General features: G+C 39.2%; 1 protein-coding gene and 1 long non-coding RNA gene across 2 annotated transcripts in view; one reads left to right on the forward strand and one right to left on the reverse strand.

Annotated features, from left to right (window-relative positions):
* Positions 1-18746, reverse strand: part of LOC117958773 (myosin-8-like) — a 22045-nt gene continuing 3299 nt past the window's right edge. The window contains exons 8-39 of the mRNA XM_034895396.1: positions 18224-18287; positions 18037-18135; positions 17838-17941; positions 17208-17346; positions 16982-17100; positions 14671-14820; positions 14421-14591; positions 14036-14342; positions 13873-13943; positions 12910-12997; positions 12376-12493; positions 12133-12256; positions 11310-11446; positions 10059-10314; positions 9277-9519; positions 8405-8581; positions 8137-8282; positions 6595-6685; positions 6119-6508; positions 5914-6040; positions 5702-5820; positions 3711-3907; positions 3454-3637; positions 3206-3371; positions 2988-3112; positions 2596-2904; positions 2305-2508; positions 1223-1348; positions 954-1124; positions 768-872; positions 564-659; positions 1-466 (exon numbers count right to left, since the gene is read on the reverse strand). Coding sequence (XP_034751287.1) covers positions 326-466; positions 564-659; positions 768-872; positions 954-1124; positions 1223-1348; positions 2305-2508; positions 2596-2904; positions 2988-3112; positions 3206-3371; positions 3454-3637; positions 3711-3907; positions 5702-5820; positions 5914-6040; positions 6119-6508; positions 6595-6685; positions 8137-8282; positions 8405-8581; positions 9277-9519; positions 10059-10314; positions 11310-11446; positions 12133-12256; positions 12376-12493; positions 12910-12997; positions 13873-13943; positions 14036-14342; positions 14421-14591; positions 14671-14820; positions 16982-17100; positions 17208-17346; positions 17838-17941; positions 18037-18135; positions 18224-18287 — 5064 coding nt within the window. The 3' untranslated portion in view covers positions 1-325. The remainder of the gene's footprint in view (positions 467-563; positions 660-767; positions 873-953; positions 1125-1222; positions 1349-2304; positions 2509-2595; positions 2905-2987; positions 3113-3205; positions 3372-3453; positions 3638-3710; positions 3908-5701; positions 5821-5913; positions 6041-6118; positions 6509-6594; positions 6686-8136; positions 8283-8404; positions 8582-9276; positions 9520-10058; positions 10315-11309; positions 11447-12132; positions 12257-12375; positions 12494-12909; positions 12998-13872; positions 13944-14035; positions 14343-14420; positions 14592-14670; positions 14821-16981; positions 17101-17207; positions 17347-17837; positions 17942-18036; positions 18136-18223; positions 18288-18746) is intronic.
* Positions 7432-18746, forward strand: part of LOC117958778 — a 22029-nt gene continuing 10714 nt past the window's right edge. Inside the window, exons 1-2 of the long non-coding RNA XR_004659783.1 lie at positions 7432-7521; positions 15701-15703. This is a non-coding gene — a long non-coding RNA (uncharacterized LOC117958778). The remainder of the gene's footprint in view (positions 7522-15700; positions 15704-18746) is intronic.

Genomic DNA, 18746 nt, shown 5'->3' on the forward strand with positions numbered 1-18746 from the left:
ATGTGTGCGCTGTAATATCATTTGCGAAATATCTTTTGGGAATCGGACCTTGAGACTAGGCAGATAGCCGCTGCAAGTGATGCACAAATCATGTTGCTATTGGCAGTATAAATTCAAATTCTTTGTGAATTTGAATTTCTTGACACCGTAGTTTAAAGAAAGCTACGCAAGCTAAATAAACCAGTTCAGAACCCATTGGATTAGCTGAAAAATGCATCGCCACAAAGCTTTTCTGTTTTCCTATTACCAGGAACAAGTGACATTTTGAAGATACATGGTTTTCAGTGCCACTGCGGTGGATTGTTTCAGTGTAGATATCCAGCATCTATTCCCCTTTACCGACATCACGGCTCTTCACTCGCAATTTATTCAACTGGGATTCTGCCATGTCAGCTCGTTCCTCAGCTTCCTCGAGTTCATGTTGTACCTTCCGAGCTTTAGCCAGATGGATGCTGGTTTGTTCCTCCTGAGCGTCGCAGAAGACCATATAGTATAGGGATTTTTATTTTTTAATGTACGCATCAAGCAAACATTTCACACTGTAATCATGTATTTTTACTCACCGCCTCCTCACACTGTCGCTTATATGCTTTCACTTTAAGCTGCAGTTTGTTGACTAAATCTTGAAGTCTTGCCAAGCTCTTCTTGTCCTCCTCACCCTAAAACATCCAAGGTGTTACTCTCACATCTCTTTTTTGCATATGCAAGCAGTCAAATCTCATCTAGTAAAATTCACAGCTATTTCTATTACGGGATATAACTTTTACCTGATTAGTGAGCTCTTTAATTTTCCTCTCATATTTCCGCACACCCTTCATGGCCTCGCTGCTGCGTTTCTGTTCTGAATCCAATTCATTTTCCAGCTCACGGACCTTAAAGATACAGTTGGTTTAAATCACTTTTTCTATCTTTTTTCCTCTCCAGAGAATGATTTTTGTCCCTGTTTCTCATACCCTGGCTTCCCATTTCTGAAGCTCTTTCTTTCCTCCCTTCAGGGCCATCTGCTCCACTTCATCCAGACGCTGCTGCAGGTCTTTCACCGTCCCCTCCAGGTTCTTCTTCATCCTCTCCAGGTGAGCGCTGGTGTCCTGCTCTTTCTTCAGTTCCTCGGTCATCATGGCAGCCTGTGTGCAAATATAAACTCACTGTGAAATTTAATCTTCACAACCTCGTTGAAATGCCTCTCAGCAGTAAATTGGATAAGAAAGGGGGGAGGACTTACGTCAGTGATGGCTTTTTTGGCTTTCTCATCGGCATTCCTCGCCTCCTGGACGGCGTCCTCCATCTCTGACTGCAGTCGAGCTAAATCACACTCCATCTTCTTTTTATTGTTTTGGAGGCTGGAGTTCTAATTATTGGATAGCCGTTAGATGTGACACATTATTTTAAGTATAGGCACATATTGATATTTTTCAAATATTTACATATTTATCTATTTGTTAAGAAAACAAGGCCAATTAATTGCAATACATAAAGAGAAGTTTAATTTAAGTTTAGTTTTTTTAGTTAAAGTCATATCCTGGTTATTATCAGACTATCATAAAGATTTTAGTTTGCACATGCATCATATGCTGGTGGCAGCTTTTAGCACTTTGGTCAACAGTTGTATTTAAATGTCCTCTATAAATGTCAAATGTGTAAATTATTATTATCATTATTTGACATTCACATTTTTATCCTTGCTCACCCTCCCATGTCTTGTCCTGTACCGTTATGTCTGTCCTGCCCGGTGGTGGAAAAGTATTCAGATGGATGCCTTAACTTACGTAAAGGTATCTTTACCACTCTGTGAAAATACTTTACTTGCTTCATTTCAAATTCTAAAAAATTCATTGTACAAGTACGACTGGAGAATCTCCTCGATACACAAAAGGAACACTGCATCCTTCAGTTTATCACATTATACAACAACACATCTTGGGGTTTCACTGGACAGGAAGGGGATGAAAAACTGGAACTAAAGCTGTCAGACAAGATGTAGTACAGTATAAAGCATTTACCTCTGTAGTAAACAAGAAGTATAAAGTACATAAAATAGAAATACTCAAATACAAGTACCTCAAATCTGAATTTGAGGAAACATACTTAAATGTAACATTACTCGTCCTGTTACGGAATATTATGAGTTTTTGAAGCACACCTAAAAAAAAACTTTCAAATGAGCAAATGGTCCCCCAAAACAAGTTCCTTTCAGAGGCTATTTTGCAGCAGCACCGTCATTGGGCCCCCCCCAAGACGATTGTGATTGGTTTAAAGAAAGCTGCGAAGGAAGGTCTGTCAATGCGAGACTAATTGTCTCCTCACCTGAGAGTTCAGCAGCTGGATCCCCCCACTGACGTCCATCAGTTCCTGCTCGGCCAACTTGCAACTTCTCTCCGATTGTTCCAGCGCCGCCCTCATCTCCTCGTTCTCGGCCATCATCAGGTTATTGCGGCGCTCTGTGATAGCTAGTTGTTCCCTGAAGTCTTCCTGACTGTGGAGCGCTTCATCCAGGTGGACCTGGACGTCCTGGGACAGAAGGCAAAGGCGTAACGCTTCAGACACGTTGGCCTCACATTTCATGTAAACATCTCTCTGAGCAGCACATTACCGAACCTTCAACTGCGTCTGCAGGTTCCTCAGTTGCTTGGTGGCCTCGGCCGCCTGGCGGTTGGCGTGACCCAGCTGGATCTCCATCTCGTTCATTTCTCCCTCAATCTTTTTCTTCATCCGGGCGGCGTCGATTCTGCAGCGCGTCTCGGCGTCCAGCGTGTTCTGCAGAGTGTCCACGCTTCTCTGGTGATTCCTCTTGAGCTGGTCGATTTCTTCGTCTTTCTCCGCCACCTTTCTATCAACTTCAGATTTGATCTGATTTAGTTCCAGTTGAAGGTGCAGGATTTTGGCCTCCTCATGCTCTAGAGAAGACTACAGAGGGGAAAAAACAACATTTGATTGGAGCTTTTTCATGAAAATGTCCATGTAATGTATTTCAAAGACAAAACACAAACCTGGACCTCCTCAAGAGCTGCCTGGGTGTCTCCCTTCTCCTGCTCAGCTTGCTTTGCAACTTTCTCCAGCTCATGAATAGTTTTTGCAGATTGTCCAACTTGCTCAGTGATTTCTGTAATGTCCTCTGAAAATGTAAAAAAAAAAAGAAAAAACATTAATCAATTGGTCAAAAACCAACACTAACATATGTGTAAAATGTTTTCAGCAGAACCCTTACGCTGAAGATTTTTATTCTCTCTTTTCACGGTCTCCAGATGGTCCAGAGCCTCTTCAAAAGAATTTTTCAGCTTGAAGAGTTGGGTACTGAGCCCTCTAGACTCTTTCTGGCAAACTTCAAGGTCTGATTGACTCTCCTCATATTTCTGTTTCCATTCAGCTAGTACCTAATAGGGGAGGAAACAGCATAGGTAATCAATGCAGCCTGAACAATATGCACAGTTTCTGAGGTGGAAGAAATGAACATACCTTATCAAAGTTTCTCTGTTTCGTGTCCAAGGAAGCATTGGCTGCATTTGACCTTTCCAGCTCAACCATGAGATCCTCCACCTCCGCCTGCAGCCTCTGCTTGGTTTTTTCCAGAGACGCACATTTGACATTTGCTGCCTCGGTCATTTCCCCAGAATCCTGCAGCCGCTGGGCCAGCCTCTTCCTTTGAACCAAACATAAATTGTGTTAAAGTGGAGGGATCCCATCAGCGGTGAATCCCACTGTACAGTTCTTACTTGGCCTCCTCGAGCTCTTCGGTGCGTTGGATGGCGTCCGTCTCGTATTTGGTTCTCCAATGAGCCACGTCGCTGTTGGCTTTGGACAGGCAGCGCAGCAGCTCAGCTTTGGCCTCCTGTTCCTCCTCGTACTGCTCTCTCAGCAGATCGCAGTCATGGCGAGATGACTGCAAACTGTGAGCCAGGGCGCTTTTTGTCTGAAAACGCAACAACATACACAACAGTGATGTATTGCCTGAATTGATGTAATTCTCTGTGATGGGAATGACATCATTACTTACGGCGTTACCCTTTTCAGTAACAACTAATCTAATTGATCACTCCCCCCATCTTAATAACGCTGTTAGTTACTGCCAAAATATGAGGCATGTTACTATAATTTAAACTGTTTTTGTCATCAGACCAACCAGGTCTCTGAGCCAAGAGGCAAGTTTTTTTTTTCTTTTCTGTTCTTAGTGGGCAGCTCACGAGACAAGCGCATAAATGCTGACAACTGGTTGAGGTTGAGTTAAATTTCATGGTAAAGATAATAAAGATAATTAAAGATAATTTGTTTATTAGTCCCCAATGGGGAAATTACTGCACTACACTCTGTGTACACACTTTTTGTTAGTACTCACACACAGGCCTGAAATACACACACATGCTCAGGACCTATACATGCACTATACATGGAGAGATAGTGGATAGTAAGCCAATCAGAGGTAGAGTTGGGTGGGTGTTCAAAAGCACTCATAGTCAGACACACAACGAACAACACAAGCGAGTCGGTCAACAAGAGACAGCCCAAAGGAGGGGCAATAAATATGAAAAATGTCCAAAACATCTATTGTGTTTGTATCGATCCACTATGTAAGGGATGATGTAGAGCGAGGAGGTTGTTATAGCGAATACAACCCCGACAGGGTGATCAGGTCTTAAATCAGCCTGAGCCTATTTGCCCCGCTCTACATTATCCCGCCTATTACATGGCTATACTTACCAAATAAATTACCAGTTTGACATAATATATTGATTTAAATGGGTTAAAAAAACTAAATATCTACATACATGGCCTTTGATTGAGGCTAGTCTCACTTTGTCCCATAGCAGCATTGAAATAGTTTAGATTTGTGTACAATGTTTCTGTTAATAATGCATTATGTTAAGTGTCCATTTTATTATAATATTCAGATTTATCATAAATAATTGAACATGCACATGAATTGGGGGTCGAATACTAATGTATTTGTTACTTTCTGAAGTAACTCGTTACTTTTATACTTTGTAACTGAGTAACTTATTTAGTTACTTTTTGGAAGAAGTAACTAGAAACTGTAACTAATTATTTGTAAAAGTAACTTGCCCAACACTGGTAGAGATGTAATCTTTAGGTACCTAGTGGAGTTATTAATGTTAACATCACATTACACAAAGAGAAGCCGTGAACCCTCACAGTTTTAAATGCTGGACGAGGGGAACGTTTAACCAGTAAAAGAAGTAGTTGCCAATGTATTTTCTGTTGATGGACAAATTATTTTAGAACAAGTGAGAAACAGTTAACGTAAACCATAACTTTTGTTTGTTTACAAGAAAACTCCACAAGGCACCCTTTAAGACAAGTTTAGAAACTAGGGCTGCAACTAACATTGATGATAAAATGCAAGAACTTTTGAAAAATGCTTATAATTTCAACGGTGCAAATATTTGCTTAGAAATTACTTAAACGATTAATTGTTTATTGAAAATAGTTTGCTAAGTACTTTTCTTTTAATTGACGAATCAATTAGTCAACCAAATGTTGCAGGTCTATTAGATTTATGCCTTTCATCATAGATCTGCCTGGGTGATGAAAATGAGCCTGTTTTGTCCAACTTAATGATGTAAACTCAAAGGCTTTCTGGGTATTAACTGATGTAAAGTGCAGCTTCTCAGCCCTGGTCCCCATTGCAAGTTTTTAATCCTTGTGAATGTAAAAGACTGTATAGCAGACTTGATTGCGTCCTTCAGACCTTCATTTCCTCGTCCAAAAGTCTCTTCAACTCTTCAATTTGTTGACTCCCCACATATTTCACTCTGCTCAGCTGGGACAGAGTGATATCTTTCTCCTCCAGCAGACGTGTAAGCTCACCTGTTTGGGTTCAAAAAGGACACAAACTAACTTATCTCTCCGTCTTAATCGCTCTTTTGTAAATTTTTAATAACTTCAAGTTAAGAAGTGTACCATTTTCTGTTTGTTGACAAGCACTCAGCGTGGTGTAATCACTCAGAGACCTCTGGGCTTCATCTGCTTTGGTTTTATATTCATTCATTTGGTCTTCAAAGCTCCTGCACAGTTTCTCCAGATTAGCCTGAAATATTGAGCATCTGTTATCAGGAGCAAAAGATAAGCTGAGATAAGAAAACATTGCGGCCTGCAGTCCTTTTACCTTGCTTTTTAGAACACTCTCCACGTTGCTTGCCATGTCATCAATCTCCATCTTCAGCTCACTTTTGTCTTTTTCCACCTTTTGCTTGACTCTTTGAAGGTTATCTATCTGGTCGCTGAGCTCGGCGACACTGTCGGCCTTTTTCTTTCGTAGAGTTGCGGCGATGGATTCGTGCTGCAGGGTGGATTCTTCCAGGTCCCGACGCAGCCTCTGAAACTCGGCCTCGCGCTTCTTGTTCAGCTCGGCCTGAGCGACGGTGGCTCCCCCGGCCTCCTCCAGCCTCTCCCTGATCTCCTCCAGCTCTCGGGACACATCACACCTCTGCTTCTCCACTTTGGCCCGAGCCGAACGTTCGACCTCCATATCCTCTTCAAGCTCTTCCGTGCGGGCCTACAGTAAAATTGTATTAACTTACAAAAATGTGGTTTAAGATGATTAAGAAAATGTATTGAAATATTTACTTTTGTTCATGATACCTGAAGCTCTTTGATCGTCTTTTGGAGTTGAGTGTTAAGGGCTAGCTCGTTATTGATTTGGCACTGCAGGCTGCTGATTTCAAAGTCCTTTCTGAAAATACATTTTTTTTTTCAGCACAGAAAACATTTAAAATGTAATTGTTAAAAAAGGTTTTAAAGGAAAGGGGCGCTTGTTTGCTTTCTTGATTAGAGTTGGATGACAGGATTGATATCACTCTCGTGTTTGTATAGAAAATATAAAGCTACAGCCAGCAGCTCATTAGCGAAGCTTAGCACAAAGACTGGAAATGGGGGGAAACAGATAGCTTGACTCAATCTAAAAGGTAACGTGCTGGACCATATTATGATGTATTGTCATGATTGGAGAGTCAAGCAACCTCCGTAAAATGTAAAATTGATGTTATTATTTTCCAGATTTTGTTAGGATTGAAATAACTAGATATATTGTGCTGCTGCTTCCAAGACGGGTAGGTAGATTTTATTACTTAAGGACAGAGCCAGGCGAGCTTAAACTACCTAATTGTGCCCTCTTTGTGGTTCCCGATATGCGCGGCAATAAATCATCCCAAAAAAATTTCAGCAGTTGTTCTAGCTTTTTGATCGATTGTTATCCTTTTTTATTTTATCTTTTTATCTGGTATATTTCTTGTATTTTGATTCTCCTTTCATTTGGCTTGTAAACAGCTTTCACTACAAGATGTTTCAAACACTGAGTTTCTGGTGAAATACAATCAGTATAGTTGTTAAGTCACCTAAACATATCAAAGTACAATTCTTTTAGTTAAGTTAATTTAACATTCACTTAGTCCCAGACCAGACAATGTAATATCAAAATGACCCTTTGAGGTGCTAAAGATGATCTGTTTGCTTTAGTGTTTTCACATTACAGTGGCCAAAATGTAACTGTACACTACCCATCAAATTCAAGTTTTGTGTAATTTTAAATACTGTTAAAAAAAACTGTAACATAACTGAAAGAAAATTGTTTCATGTAAATACTGTAAAGGTTTTCTGTAGTAGACACTGCACTAATCTGCATCAGTTTGCTCTTCTGAATTTGGCCGTAAGTCCAGATCACAATGTATGTTTTTAGAGTTCATGCACTATGAGAAAAAATGTCTTCAACGTCTCATCCACACTACTGTACGCTATGTAATAGTAGTGGTCCTTTGTGGCTCTGATAGGTTGAGCACTACTGTAAATTACCAACACTAAGGTTGTGGGTTCAAATCCCACCTGTGGGTTCAAATCACATAAATCTCAGACCTTAGGGTGGTGATTCGGAAGGTTTGCTTCGGACTATATCAGGCAAAATAAACAACCATACATATGGCATGTACTTTGTGTAACCATAGTGTATTTCAATGTTAAACTGGTCTTTCTAGAGGTTTATTTTTTCTACACAGTCAATGTTAGATTCACTTTTTATGATCTGGTGGTTTATTTGTACTTAAGGTAGTGAAATATTACCACATTGTGAGAATAGTACCATAGTGTCAGAAACACTGTAATAAAGTCAGTCCATCCATCCATCCATCCTACTTTTTGAGTCTCTCCTCCATTTGCTGTCTTTCATTTGCCAGGTCCATGATGGTTTCCTGGGACAGCTTCAGATCCCCCTCCAGTTTTCTTCTGGATCTCTCAGAGTCTACATTCCCCTTCTTCTCCTGCTCCAGTGAGCCCTCCAGCTGCGAGGGACATTCAACAAGCACGTTAAGCAGTAAACCAAGGACACCGAACCAGGCTTACAGTGGTGCTAATGACCTTGGTGATCCACTTAATAGAGAATTATTTCATGGACCAGACTTACGTCATCAACCTGTTGCTCCAGCTTGATTTTGGTCTTCATCAGAGAGTTGACTTTGTCCTCCTCGGCCTGGAGGTCATCCAGCGTCTGCTGGTGCACCTCCTGCAGAGCATTCATCTCCTTTGAAGACTTCAGCAGTGTTTCCTCCTGAGTGGTGAGCTCCTCTACCAAGTTCTTCACCTAAAGAGAGAATCTTTGGTAACACTTTATAATAACAATCGCTAATAAATGGTAGATTGAACCAATTGTGAGTATGAATGTTATGGGTGTATGTATTTCAGTTTATGGAATAATCGTATGGAATAATAGACCCCAGGAAGAGTAGCTTCTGTTTAAGACAGACAGAAGCAAATGGGGATCTTAATAAACTTTAGTTTGTAGTTATTTCACGGTTAACAAATATAATGAAATGAAAGTGTTTACAAATTATTAGTAATTCTGTAATTTGTTATTTTAACAGTTATTGTTTCTAAGCTTTATTTTGCACATATTATTGTATATGTTATGTGTTTGTTATTAATTACCAAATGATTTTTAAACCTTTAAAAAAAATCACGTGTTCACTATTGTTTGGATGGTTATTATTTAAAGTTACAACAGAGGATCATAATACCTTGTCAAAATTTGTCACTTTTTTCAATGTTCTTAAAAAACATTCTAATGCTAAAATAATTAAAAAAAGAATTCAATTAAAGTCGTGAACTGATTATTTATTCTACTTGTGAAGAGCATTGTATGGAACCATCCACATTATTTCTTTTGACAATTAGGTTGATGGAAGCCCAAATGTCTTATAAAGACTTTTTGGGAAAATTGGTCAAATTTGACCTGAGGACAACAGGAGGGTTAAAAAAGCATGACATCACCAGCGGCACCTTATTTTCGGTGGCGTATTTCTCCTTCTCCACTTTAACGAGGGTGAGTTCCAGGTAATCGATGTCTCTTTTGAGTTCCAAACATTCGTCCTCCAGCTTCCTCTTCTTGGCCGTGATTTCGGCGTTGATCTCCTCCTCTTCCTCCATCCTCTCGGAGAACTCTTTAACTTTGGCCTCCAGGTGGATCTTGCTCTTTATCAAACCTTCGCACCTCTCCTCGGCGTCGCACAGGTTCTCCCGTTCCTGGAGAGCAGAGGCACAACGCTGCATTACAGCAAATCAATTAGAGAGGATGGTTATTCCTCTGGTTCATTGCCATGTTTTAAAACATTTTTTGTCTTCCCATTCCATCAACATTGGTAAATACTTAGAAATATTTTGTTATAATTAATGTTACATTGAACAGTCCATTCTGTGAGAAGTCTGACGAAAACAGTTCTCATCCGTTCTATTTGTATCCTAAATTGCAACAGTGTCTTGAGACAATGCTTCTCATAATCTGAAAAAATTCTAAGTTCTTCCCAGGCAATTGCTATATATTTTATTGCATATATAAAGGATTTTTTTGTGTGTTTGGAATATTCTGTATATAATTTATTATAATATTTTATCATTTGTGTCTGTCTTAATAATTATTTATATTTAAAATATTTCTCTTAAAAATGTTGGACAGCAGCTTATGTAGTTGCTGAATCATTTAAAAAAAGTCTTTCCTCTCTTGATCTCTTTATCTGACAGAATGAAATCAATACAAACAGAGCATGTTGTTGTTGTTGACATACTGCTTGGATTTGAAGGTAAAGGTCGTTCTTTTCCTGGACAAGCATGACCATTTTCTCTTCCAGCTCCTTCCTCCTGGCCTCCGACTTTGCAAAGTCCTCTTTGAGTCGTGAGAACTTCTCTTTCATGTTCTGCATCTCCTTCTCAGCCTCTGCGCTTCGTAACAGCGGCTTTATCTTAAAGAAGAGCCTCATCCAGGGCCAGTTCTTCACATTCATGAAGGCGCGGATGTTGTACTGGATGATGAAAATGGACTCCCTACGGAAGGAAAAAGCAAAACATTAAAGCCTTTTTTATAACAAATTATTGGCAGGATTTCAATGTGGGTCCATATTTCCATTGTTTAAGACATTTTCACTGCCTACAATGCCTAAATGGCATGACGATATTTGCTAACATCATGTTGTTCATGTTATCTAAGCGTAAGCATGTTAACATTAGTTAAATAGCCCTAAACACAAAGTTCAGCTGAGGTTGACGGGAATGTCAATAGTTTTGCAGGAATTTGGTCCTAAACCATTTGGGACAATCAGAGTTTGACTTCATGGTGGCGCTAGAGAGAAGTCAGAGGAGCAACAAAGTCAATAGCATTAATCCTGAAAGGAAACATGAATGGCCGTACAAAATGTAATGAAAATCCATTGTTGTTGACATATATTTCAGTCTGCACCAAAGTGTTGGGCCAACTGATCACCATAGCCATCTGTAGCTGCTAGTAGGGATGTAATGATACTTCTATCTGGGTCAGTATATTGATTCAATCCTCAAGGATTGAATATTATCGATACAAAGTGAAAATATAAAAACATATTGTCATCTTCATTTTGATATAGCCACTTTATGTTTATTCTTTTTCATTAAAAATGCGTAGCTTGATTAAATGCAAATGTCTGGAAGAGTTTAGTAATGAAATTGTCAAATCAAAGTTAATTGCTTTTTGTAATTACCGGTATATATATATATAAATGTGATTGATTGTGTTAAACGGGTTTATGCACTGTATATCGTCTCATATCGGTCGCAGGACTCTGATTTGAATCCAATCTGAATTGTTTTGTTGCAGTTGTCCTAAGAATTGATATAACATTGTATTGTGATATAACATGGGCTCTACACTCCTAGCTGCTAGCAAGGCCTAAAATACGGGAATGGGAAGTGCAGCAGATTTTTCTCTGCTATCAACCATCAAGTTAAATAAATGTGAGATAAAAGATAAGTTCTGCTGTATTAAAGAAACCGATTTGTCAGTGAACCTTTTCTTGGTCATCTCCTTGAGCCGGAGCCTGGTGACGTAACCTCGGGACACGGCCTGGAGACGAGTCATCAGCACAGCCAGCCGCTCGTCCCTCATCTCCTCCAGGAGACCCAGCAGGCCGGCTTTGAAAAACACCTGTATGTCGGGAAGACACCACATTTAAATGGAAATGTCTTCAATATCATTTGAGACATTTTTTCTTGTGCTTCTCTGTGTCAAAAAAAAGGTCCACTGAAGTTCCCAGTCATACAAGTATTTAAGTTTTTTTTTTTAACAATTCCATTTGCAGCAGTGGAGGAAGTACTTAGATGTTTTATTTGAGTAAAAGTTGAAATACCACAGTGTAGAAATACAAGTAAAAGTATGAATGCAGGAGTTTTACTTGTATTTCTACATTGTGGTATTTCCACTTTTCCTGCTTTGGTCCTCCTACAGGTTGGAAGCAGAATTGTCCCATTGTGTTTTTATTGGAACAACATATCCGCTATCCGATCTGGCAAACTTGAATAGTGCGGTTTTAGTCGCCAGAGAGCCGGAGAACGAATGCAGATTGCTGTTCACCCTGTTACGAGTTGATGAACCACTGAAACGATTGTGTAGACATTATTTTAAGGTAAAAAAAAAAGTTCTCTAGTGTTTCTTTAAGGACAGTACTTGACTGAATGTGCTTAGTTACAATCCTCGACTGTCAATTTTTAATGTCACAGTGTATGCTTTTACTGTTACTGTAAGTAGCTGGACTCTGTTGCTGCATGATATCGTATAAATACTAAGTAACAATAAGAACACATGAACAGAAATAAACAGAACTGGCAAGATACCTTTGTGTAACCAAATCTATACTGCGCATGGTCCACATCAATAGAGGAGAGCAGTTTCTCTGAAGCCTTCTTGCTGTCAATAAACTGCCCCTCCGGGATCGCACTGGCATTCAGAATCCTGTATCTGTCGAAAAGAGTGTTGAGGTTCAAATATAGGTAAGTTTCAGTGATTTGTCATTAGTGTGAGTGTTTGTTTGTGTGTGTGTGTGTGTGTGTGTGTGTGTGTGTGTGTGTGTGTGTTACCTCTGCTTGAAATCTCCATAGAGGATCCTGCTAGGGAATCCTTTTCTGCAAATCCTGATTCCTTCCAGCACGCCGTTACAGCGCAGCTGGTGGAGGACCAGATGGTGATCCATGGACCCTTCATGGAATACACATTTTAGTTCAACACATTTTAAGTTAAGTTAACTACAATCTGGTTCATTTTGTCTGTTTGGAATGCCTAGCCGTCCCTTGTAGTCTGGTTTTACATCATGTTGTTTTAAAGGAATACTCTGACATCTGATTACGGAAATATCCGGTAACGATTTGCTTTCCTTACAAGAGTTAGAAATCAATACCACTCTCATGTCTGTTCGGTGAATATGTAACTGGAGCCAGCAGCTTGTTAGCTTGGTTTAGCATAAAGAATGGAAACAACCAGAAACGGAATCCACCCACCAGCCCGTCTAAAGCTAAAAAATTAACACATTATATCTCCTTGATGTGATGTAAAGATGTACAGACTTCAGTGGTAGACATCTTCTCTAACTTTGGAATAAAAATAATTCTTCTTACCTGGGGTCTTGGTTTCATTGGGGATAATGCATCTTACAAAGTGTGGATGTGTGGACCGGAGGTTGGCCATCAGTTTATTAAGGTTTTCCTGCAGGAGATGAAGAGATTTTTGTCTTTTTATTAATTAGTCTTCTTGTTAACTTAAAGGGATGCTTTTTTTTTTTTTTAAACGAGTTGGTATAAATTGATACATGTCAGGCAGTAAACAGCACGGATGCATGTACACTAACTTGCATGACAGAAATAATCAGAGGTAAACTAAATGAAATTTAAACAGAGTCGTTACTGCTCAGTGATTCCAGCAGGTCACTGTTTATTCAGCAGCAGATTGATATGTGGAGAGAGATGACATTCTTTCTGTTTGCAACAGTTTGCCATACTCACCAGATAGTATACCTTTAAAATGTTTCTGTATGCTTCTAAACCGCAGGTACAACTTGGGACAGAGAGATTGTCTCCTCTGAATTTCTTTCTTGAAACTTGGGAGCCTGAAGCGCAGTTTCCATTTACAGTTTACATAATTAAAAGTCACACATGGGGGGGTATCAAAAATGTTTAAACTCTGTGCGCCTAAATTGGACCATATAGAATAGAATGCCTTTATTGTCATCATACACAAGTGCAGTACCTCCCTGTGCAACGAGATTGAAGGTTGAAATTGATTTCTCGATTTAGGCCAAGAAAAGAAAAAAGTAAGTAATGACATTTTTCCTATCATAGTTATTGAATGGCATTGTAGAGAAAAGTCTTAGAAACCTGCTTTCCATGTAAAAAAAACTAGGGAACTTAACTTTTTTACATGAATAAACATTTTTACATAAAATATGAAAAGAAAAAAAAATGGAAAAATGTCCAAATTAATAGAATAGGGGGTTTGAGTAACTAACAGCACTCCACCAGACTGACACCAAAAAAATCCATCAACGTAATTCCTTCAATCATGATCTAACTGTTGATTATTACCCTAAAAAGTGCAGAAACCGTCTGGAAAGAAGACCCCTTTTTCTTGGCACTTCTCTTACTTCCACCAGCAGCTACAGAAACACAAAAGAAACAACATAACCTACGTATAAAACTTTATAGTCAACATGATCTCATTAGTGTGTGTCATTAAAGGTGAACTGACCGTCAGCAGCGGCATATGTGGCAAAGAGCTGAGAGAGCAGCTTCAGGGAAGCTTTTTGGTAAAGTTGCACCACAGTGTCATTTAGCGGGTCTTTGTTTTTCTCCAGCCAGCCTCTGATGTTGTAGTCTACAGTGCCGGCATAATGCACGAGTGAGAAGTGGGCTTCGGCCTTTGTTTTGGAGGGCTTGGGCTTCTGAAAGATGCTGTTCTTCCCCAGGTGTTGGTCGTACAGCTTGTTCTTGAAGGAGCCGTCTGTCGCCTTCGGAAACATGCATTCCTCTTCAAGAATAGAAAAAATACCCATCGGCTGCAGGAAAGAAAGCTGAAGTGTTGGAATGCGCACATTTATTGTCAACATGAATATTTGCATAAAAAGATGATGCACCTTTTCAATGAGCTCAATGCAGGCTGCCAAGTCCATGCCAAAGTCAATAAACTCCCACACAATTCCTTCTTTCTTGTATTCCTCTTGCTCCAACACAAACATGTGTTGGTTGAAAAACTGTTGCAGCTTCTCGTTGGTGAAGTTGATGCACAGCTGCTCCAGGCTGTTCATCTGGATGAAACAACATTGTTTCATTGGATATAGAGATTTATGGAAATATTTTGTTTTAATTTGTGTGAATCCTGTTTACCTCGAAAATCTCAAACCCTGCGATATCCAGGACGCCGATAAAGTGCTGTCTTGGAAGTCTGGTGTCAAGCTGCTGGTTGATCCTGGTGACCATCCACAGGAACAGCTTCTCATACACCGCCTTAGACAGGGCACCCATGGCATTGTTCACCTATAATTAGTAATTTCTTAGTTTTAGCTCCTTTACATGCTATTGGGTAGTTTGATCTACAGCATTTTATGAGATCATAATATGCTTATAGCATCTCTGTCCTCTGTGAACCACGGATCATTATCATGGTGTCAGAAATACAGCCCTGTTTCAAGCCTTGTGACGATGCATTTTCCAGCTGATCCAAGAGGCTTTTTAAAGGTTTATTTTATGCGTAGTTTCTGCCTCCCACATGAGGAATTCTAAGTAATGACAACAAAACTGTCGGCGCAGCCACACAATACCAGCCTTACGTGATCGCGCACCACCCCCACCACTCCTAAACGCACAATTACTTTTAACCAAGAAGGAGACAGAGGATTAATTAAAAACATGGTGGACTCTTCAGAAGAGGTAATTATCTAACTTGCCGGACGACACCATTTTCTAAACACACAACAGCCATACTGAGAAATACAGAGAGAGTTGTGTGGAGCTGATAGTCTTAGTTAGCTTTGTAGCAACTCATGTTACATTGGCTTGAATGTAACGGACGTTCATTAATATCAAAAAGTTAGCGTCTGGTGTCTGCAAAAGTTTGGGCACCCTGCAGAGTTTCTAGCATGCACCGCCCCCCCTTTGGAAAGTTGAGACCTGACAGCGTCATGGAATGTTCTCAATCATTGTCTGGAAAGACCAGGTGATGTCAATCTTAAGCTTTTAAATGCACAGACTCATCTGACCTTGCCCCAACAATCAGCACCAGGGGTTCTTCTAAGCACTGAAACTGAAAATAGTTGACGCTCACACAGCAGGAGAAGGCTATAAGAAGATCAAAAGCAAGATCTGGAAGACCAAAAAAATATATCAGACAGAACAGCTTGCATGGGTGTGAGAAAAGCAAGTCCAAACCCACATTTGACTGAACGATCCATCCAGAACGACCTGGCAGACACTGGAGTTGTGCTACACCATTCCACTATAAAGATATACTTGTACAGATATGGTCTTCATGGAAGAATAAATCAGAAAAAAAGCCTCTTCTACGTACTCATCACAAAAATCACCGTCTGCAGTTTGCAAATGGACATATAGACAAGCCTGATGCATTGTGGGAACATTTTCTGTGGAGGTTAAAATTAAACTTTTTAGCCGGAATGAGCAAAGGTATGTTTGGAGAAGAAAGCGCACATAATTTAATGAAAAGAACGTCTGTCAAACTGTTAAGCATGGGGGGGGGATCAATCATGCTTTGGGGTTTCCTTGCAGCCAGTGGCACAGGGAACATTTCACAAGTAAAAGGAAAAATGGATTCATTAAAATTTCAGAAAATGTTGGTCACTAACTTGATGTCATCTGTGAAAAAGATGAAGTTAAAGAGACAATAGCTTCTACAAATGGATAATGATCCTAAACACACCTCAAAATCCACGGTGGATTACATCAAGAGGTGTAAACTGAAGGTTTTGCCATGGCCTTCACAATCTCCTGACCTCAACATAACTGGAAATCTATGGATGGACCTTAAAAGAGCAGTGCATGACAGACAGTCAGAAATCTCAAAAAAACGGAAGACTTTTGGAAGGAAGAATGGGTGAAGATACCTCAAACAAGAACTGAAAGTCCCTTGGCTGGCTACAAGAAGCGTTTCCAAGCTTTGATAGGGGGGGGGGGGGGGGGGGGTGCCCAAACTTTTGCAGACATCATTTTCTGTTTTTTTGTCATTTTGAAAGTGTAAATGATGGAAATAAAATCTAACTTTTTGTAACATACTGTATATTACAAATGTCTCATCTGTCATTTGACGCCTTTTGGAGATTTTTCCATCTTTACTTGGCTTCTTTATGCACATTATTCCAAATGTTTACCTGGGGTGCCCGCACTTTCAAACCCCACTGTATGTGGTTTTCACTAGACAGGAGGGAATGACAATTTGTAATCTCCATTGAGCTGTCAGACAAATGTAGTGGAGTTTAAAGTACAATATTTACCTCTGAAATGTAATGGAGTACAAGTATAAAGTTACATGATATGGAAACGCTCATGTAAAGTACAAGTACCTCAAAATTTATGCTCAAGTACAGTATTGAGTAAATGTAAGGTACCTACGCTCCACCACTGCCTATAATCAAACATACTCTTTTAATTTCCACATTTTGTTAGCTGTAGTAACAAACTTTACCTGCTGAGGAGTCTGACCCTTTGTGACATACTCATTCCCAACCTTCACTCGAGGATAACACAGCGCTTTCAGCAAATCAGCAGAGTTCAGACCCATGAGGTAGGCGACTTTGTCTGCCACTATGGGATAGAAAGTGCACATGCAAATGCTTAAAACGTGTATGTTGTAAGCTGTAATGTTGAATACTGGAGTCTAATTACGTTTAAATTTAGCTCATACGTCTCACCCTCGGTGCCATCGGGCTCCGCTTGCTCCTCCCGCTGCTTCTGCTTGAACTTCATGTTCCCATAATGCATCACAGCGCCAGTCAGCTTGTAGATGCCAACCTTTTCATCCACGCTAAACCCCAGGATGTCGATGGCACTCTGAGGAACAGGTGCAGATGTGATTAGAATTGTTATTCTTAGTTTAGTAATAATACAAAAAAATGTTTCCAATATTATTTGTATGGATAGTATTGATAAACCCTTTCACCAGCTGAAATTACACTAAAAATACTAAAAATACTTTAATAATTAAAGTGTAACGTATATATACAACAGATACAAGTTTAGTCTGGTATCTCACTCCTCATAATGTTGTATCAATCATCTTAAATCCACCACTGGCCATTATACCATATTGCCCATATATCAACTATTATTGATATTTTGTCCTTATGATACAGCATGATGAAATCCTCTCACAGGTTCAACATATCTCTATTTGTGTCCCTGAAGCTAGATTGGGTGTGCAGTAGGTAGAAATCATAAGACATAAATACACATTAATGAACATGAACTGGCTGTCTAAATTAAATTTAGAAAGCATGTTTACCTATAAAAGGATATCATCATTTGAGCCTTTACACACTCACGTCAGTGGCCATCAGCTCCTCCATGTCATTGATGCTCAGCACAGTGAGTTCACCCTGGCTAATGAAAGGGTAGTCGTATGGGTTGGTGGTTATCAGCATCATTTCTAAAAATGTAATACAAAAAGTACTGATTTCTCTATGCAGGATTAGCAACTACAGTAGATCTGAAAGTGCAGCACAACCAATTTACTATATTTACCAATTAAAGCGGGCTTCTTGTTTGACAAGATTTGATAGAAGATGTGATAGCTTCTCTCTGCTGGCAGCTGGAAGGTCACTCTGGATTTTTCCAAAAGGTCTTCAATAAAATAAATTTGAGCACAGACAATATATAAAATATATATATAGCAGTGGGATATCAATTAAATTTATGTAAGCAAACTCACATGTTTCAATATCAGCTGACGCCAACTTCCCCTGTGTTCCAAAGTGGATGCGGATGAATTTCCCCTGCAAAAGTTATTCAATTATTTAAGTTTGCCAGTTTGCAAGTTAGCTATAATATATTACAATTGACAATTGCTCTGATATTTGGAAACTGAGTGCCACAGGTGGAAAGCACAATTACTCAACTACTGCACTTAAGTACAATTTTAAGGTACTCATTTAATTTTTATCCTTTTTACTCCACATTATATATATATATATATATATATATATATATATATATATATATATATATATATATATATATATATATATATATATATATATATATATATATATATATATATATATATATATATATATATATATATATATATATTAGAAAATATCTAAGTATCTGAGACTTTGATCAGTGGGGAGAACTCCCATCATAATAATTTTTTCATCTTATCTACTGATTAGCATGTTATGATCTCATCATGTAACAAAGTTTTTTTTTTTGTAATATCAGATTCATTTTCT

Source organism: Etheostoma cragini, chromosome 15, assembly GCF_013103735.1.
Source record: "Etheostoma cragini isolate CJK2018 chromosome 15, CSU_Ecrag_1.0, whole genome shotgun sequence".
Lineage (NCBI taxonomy): Eukaryota > Metazoa > Chordata > Actinopteri > Perciformes > Percidae > Etheostoma > Etheostoma cragini.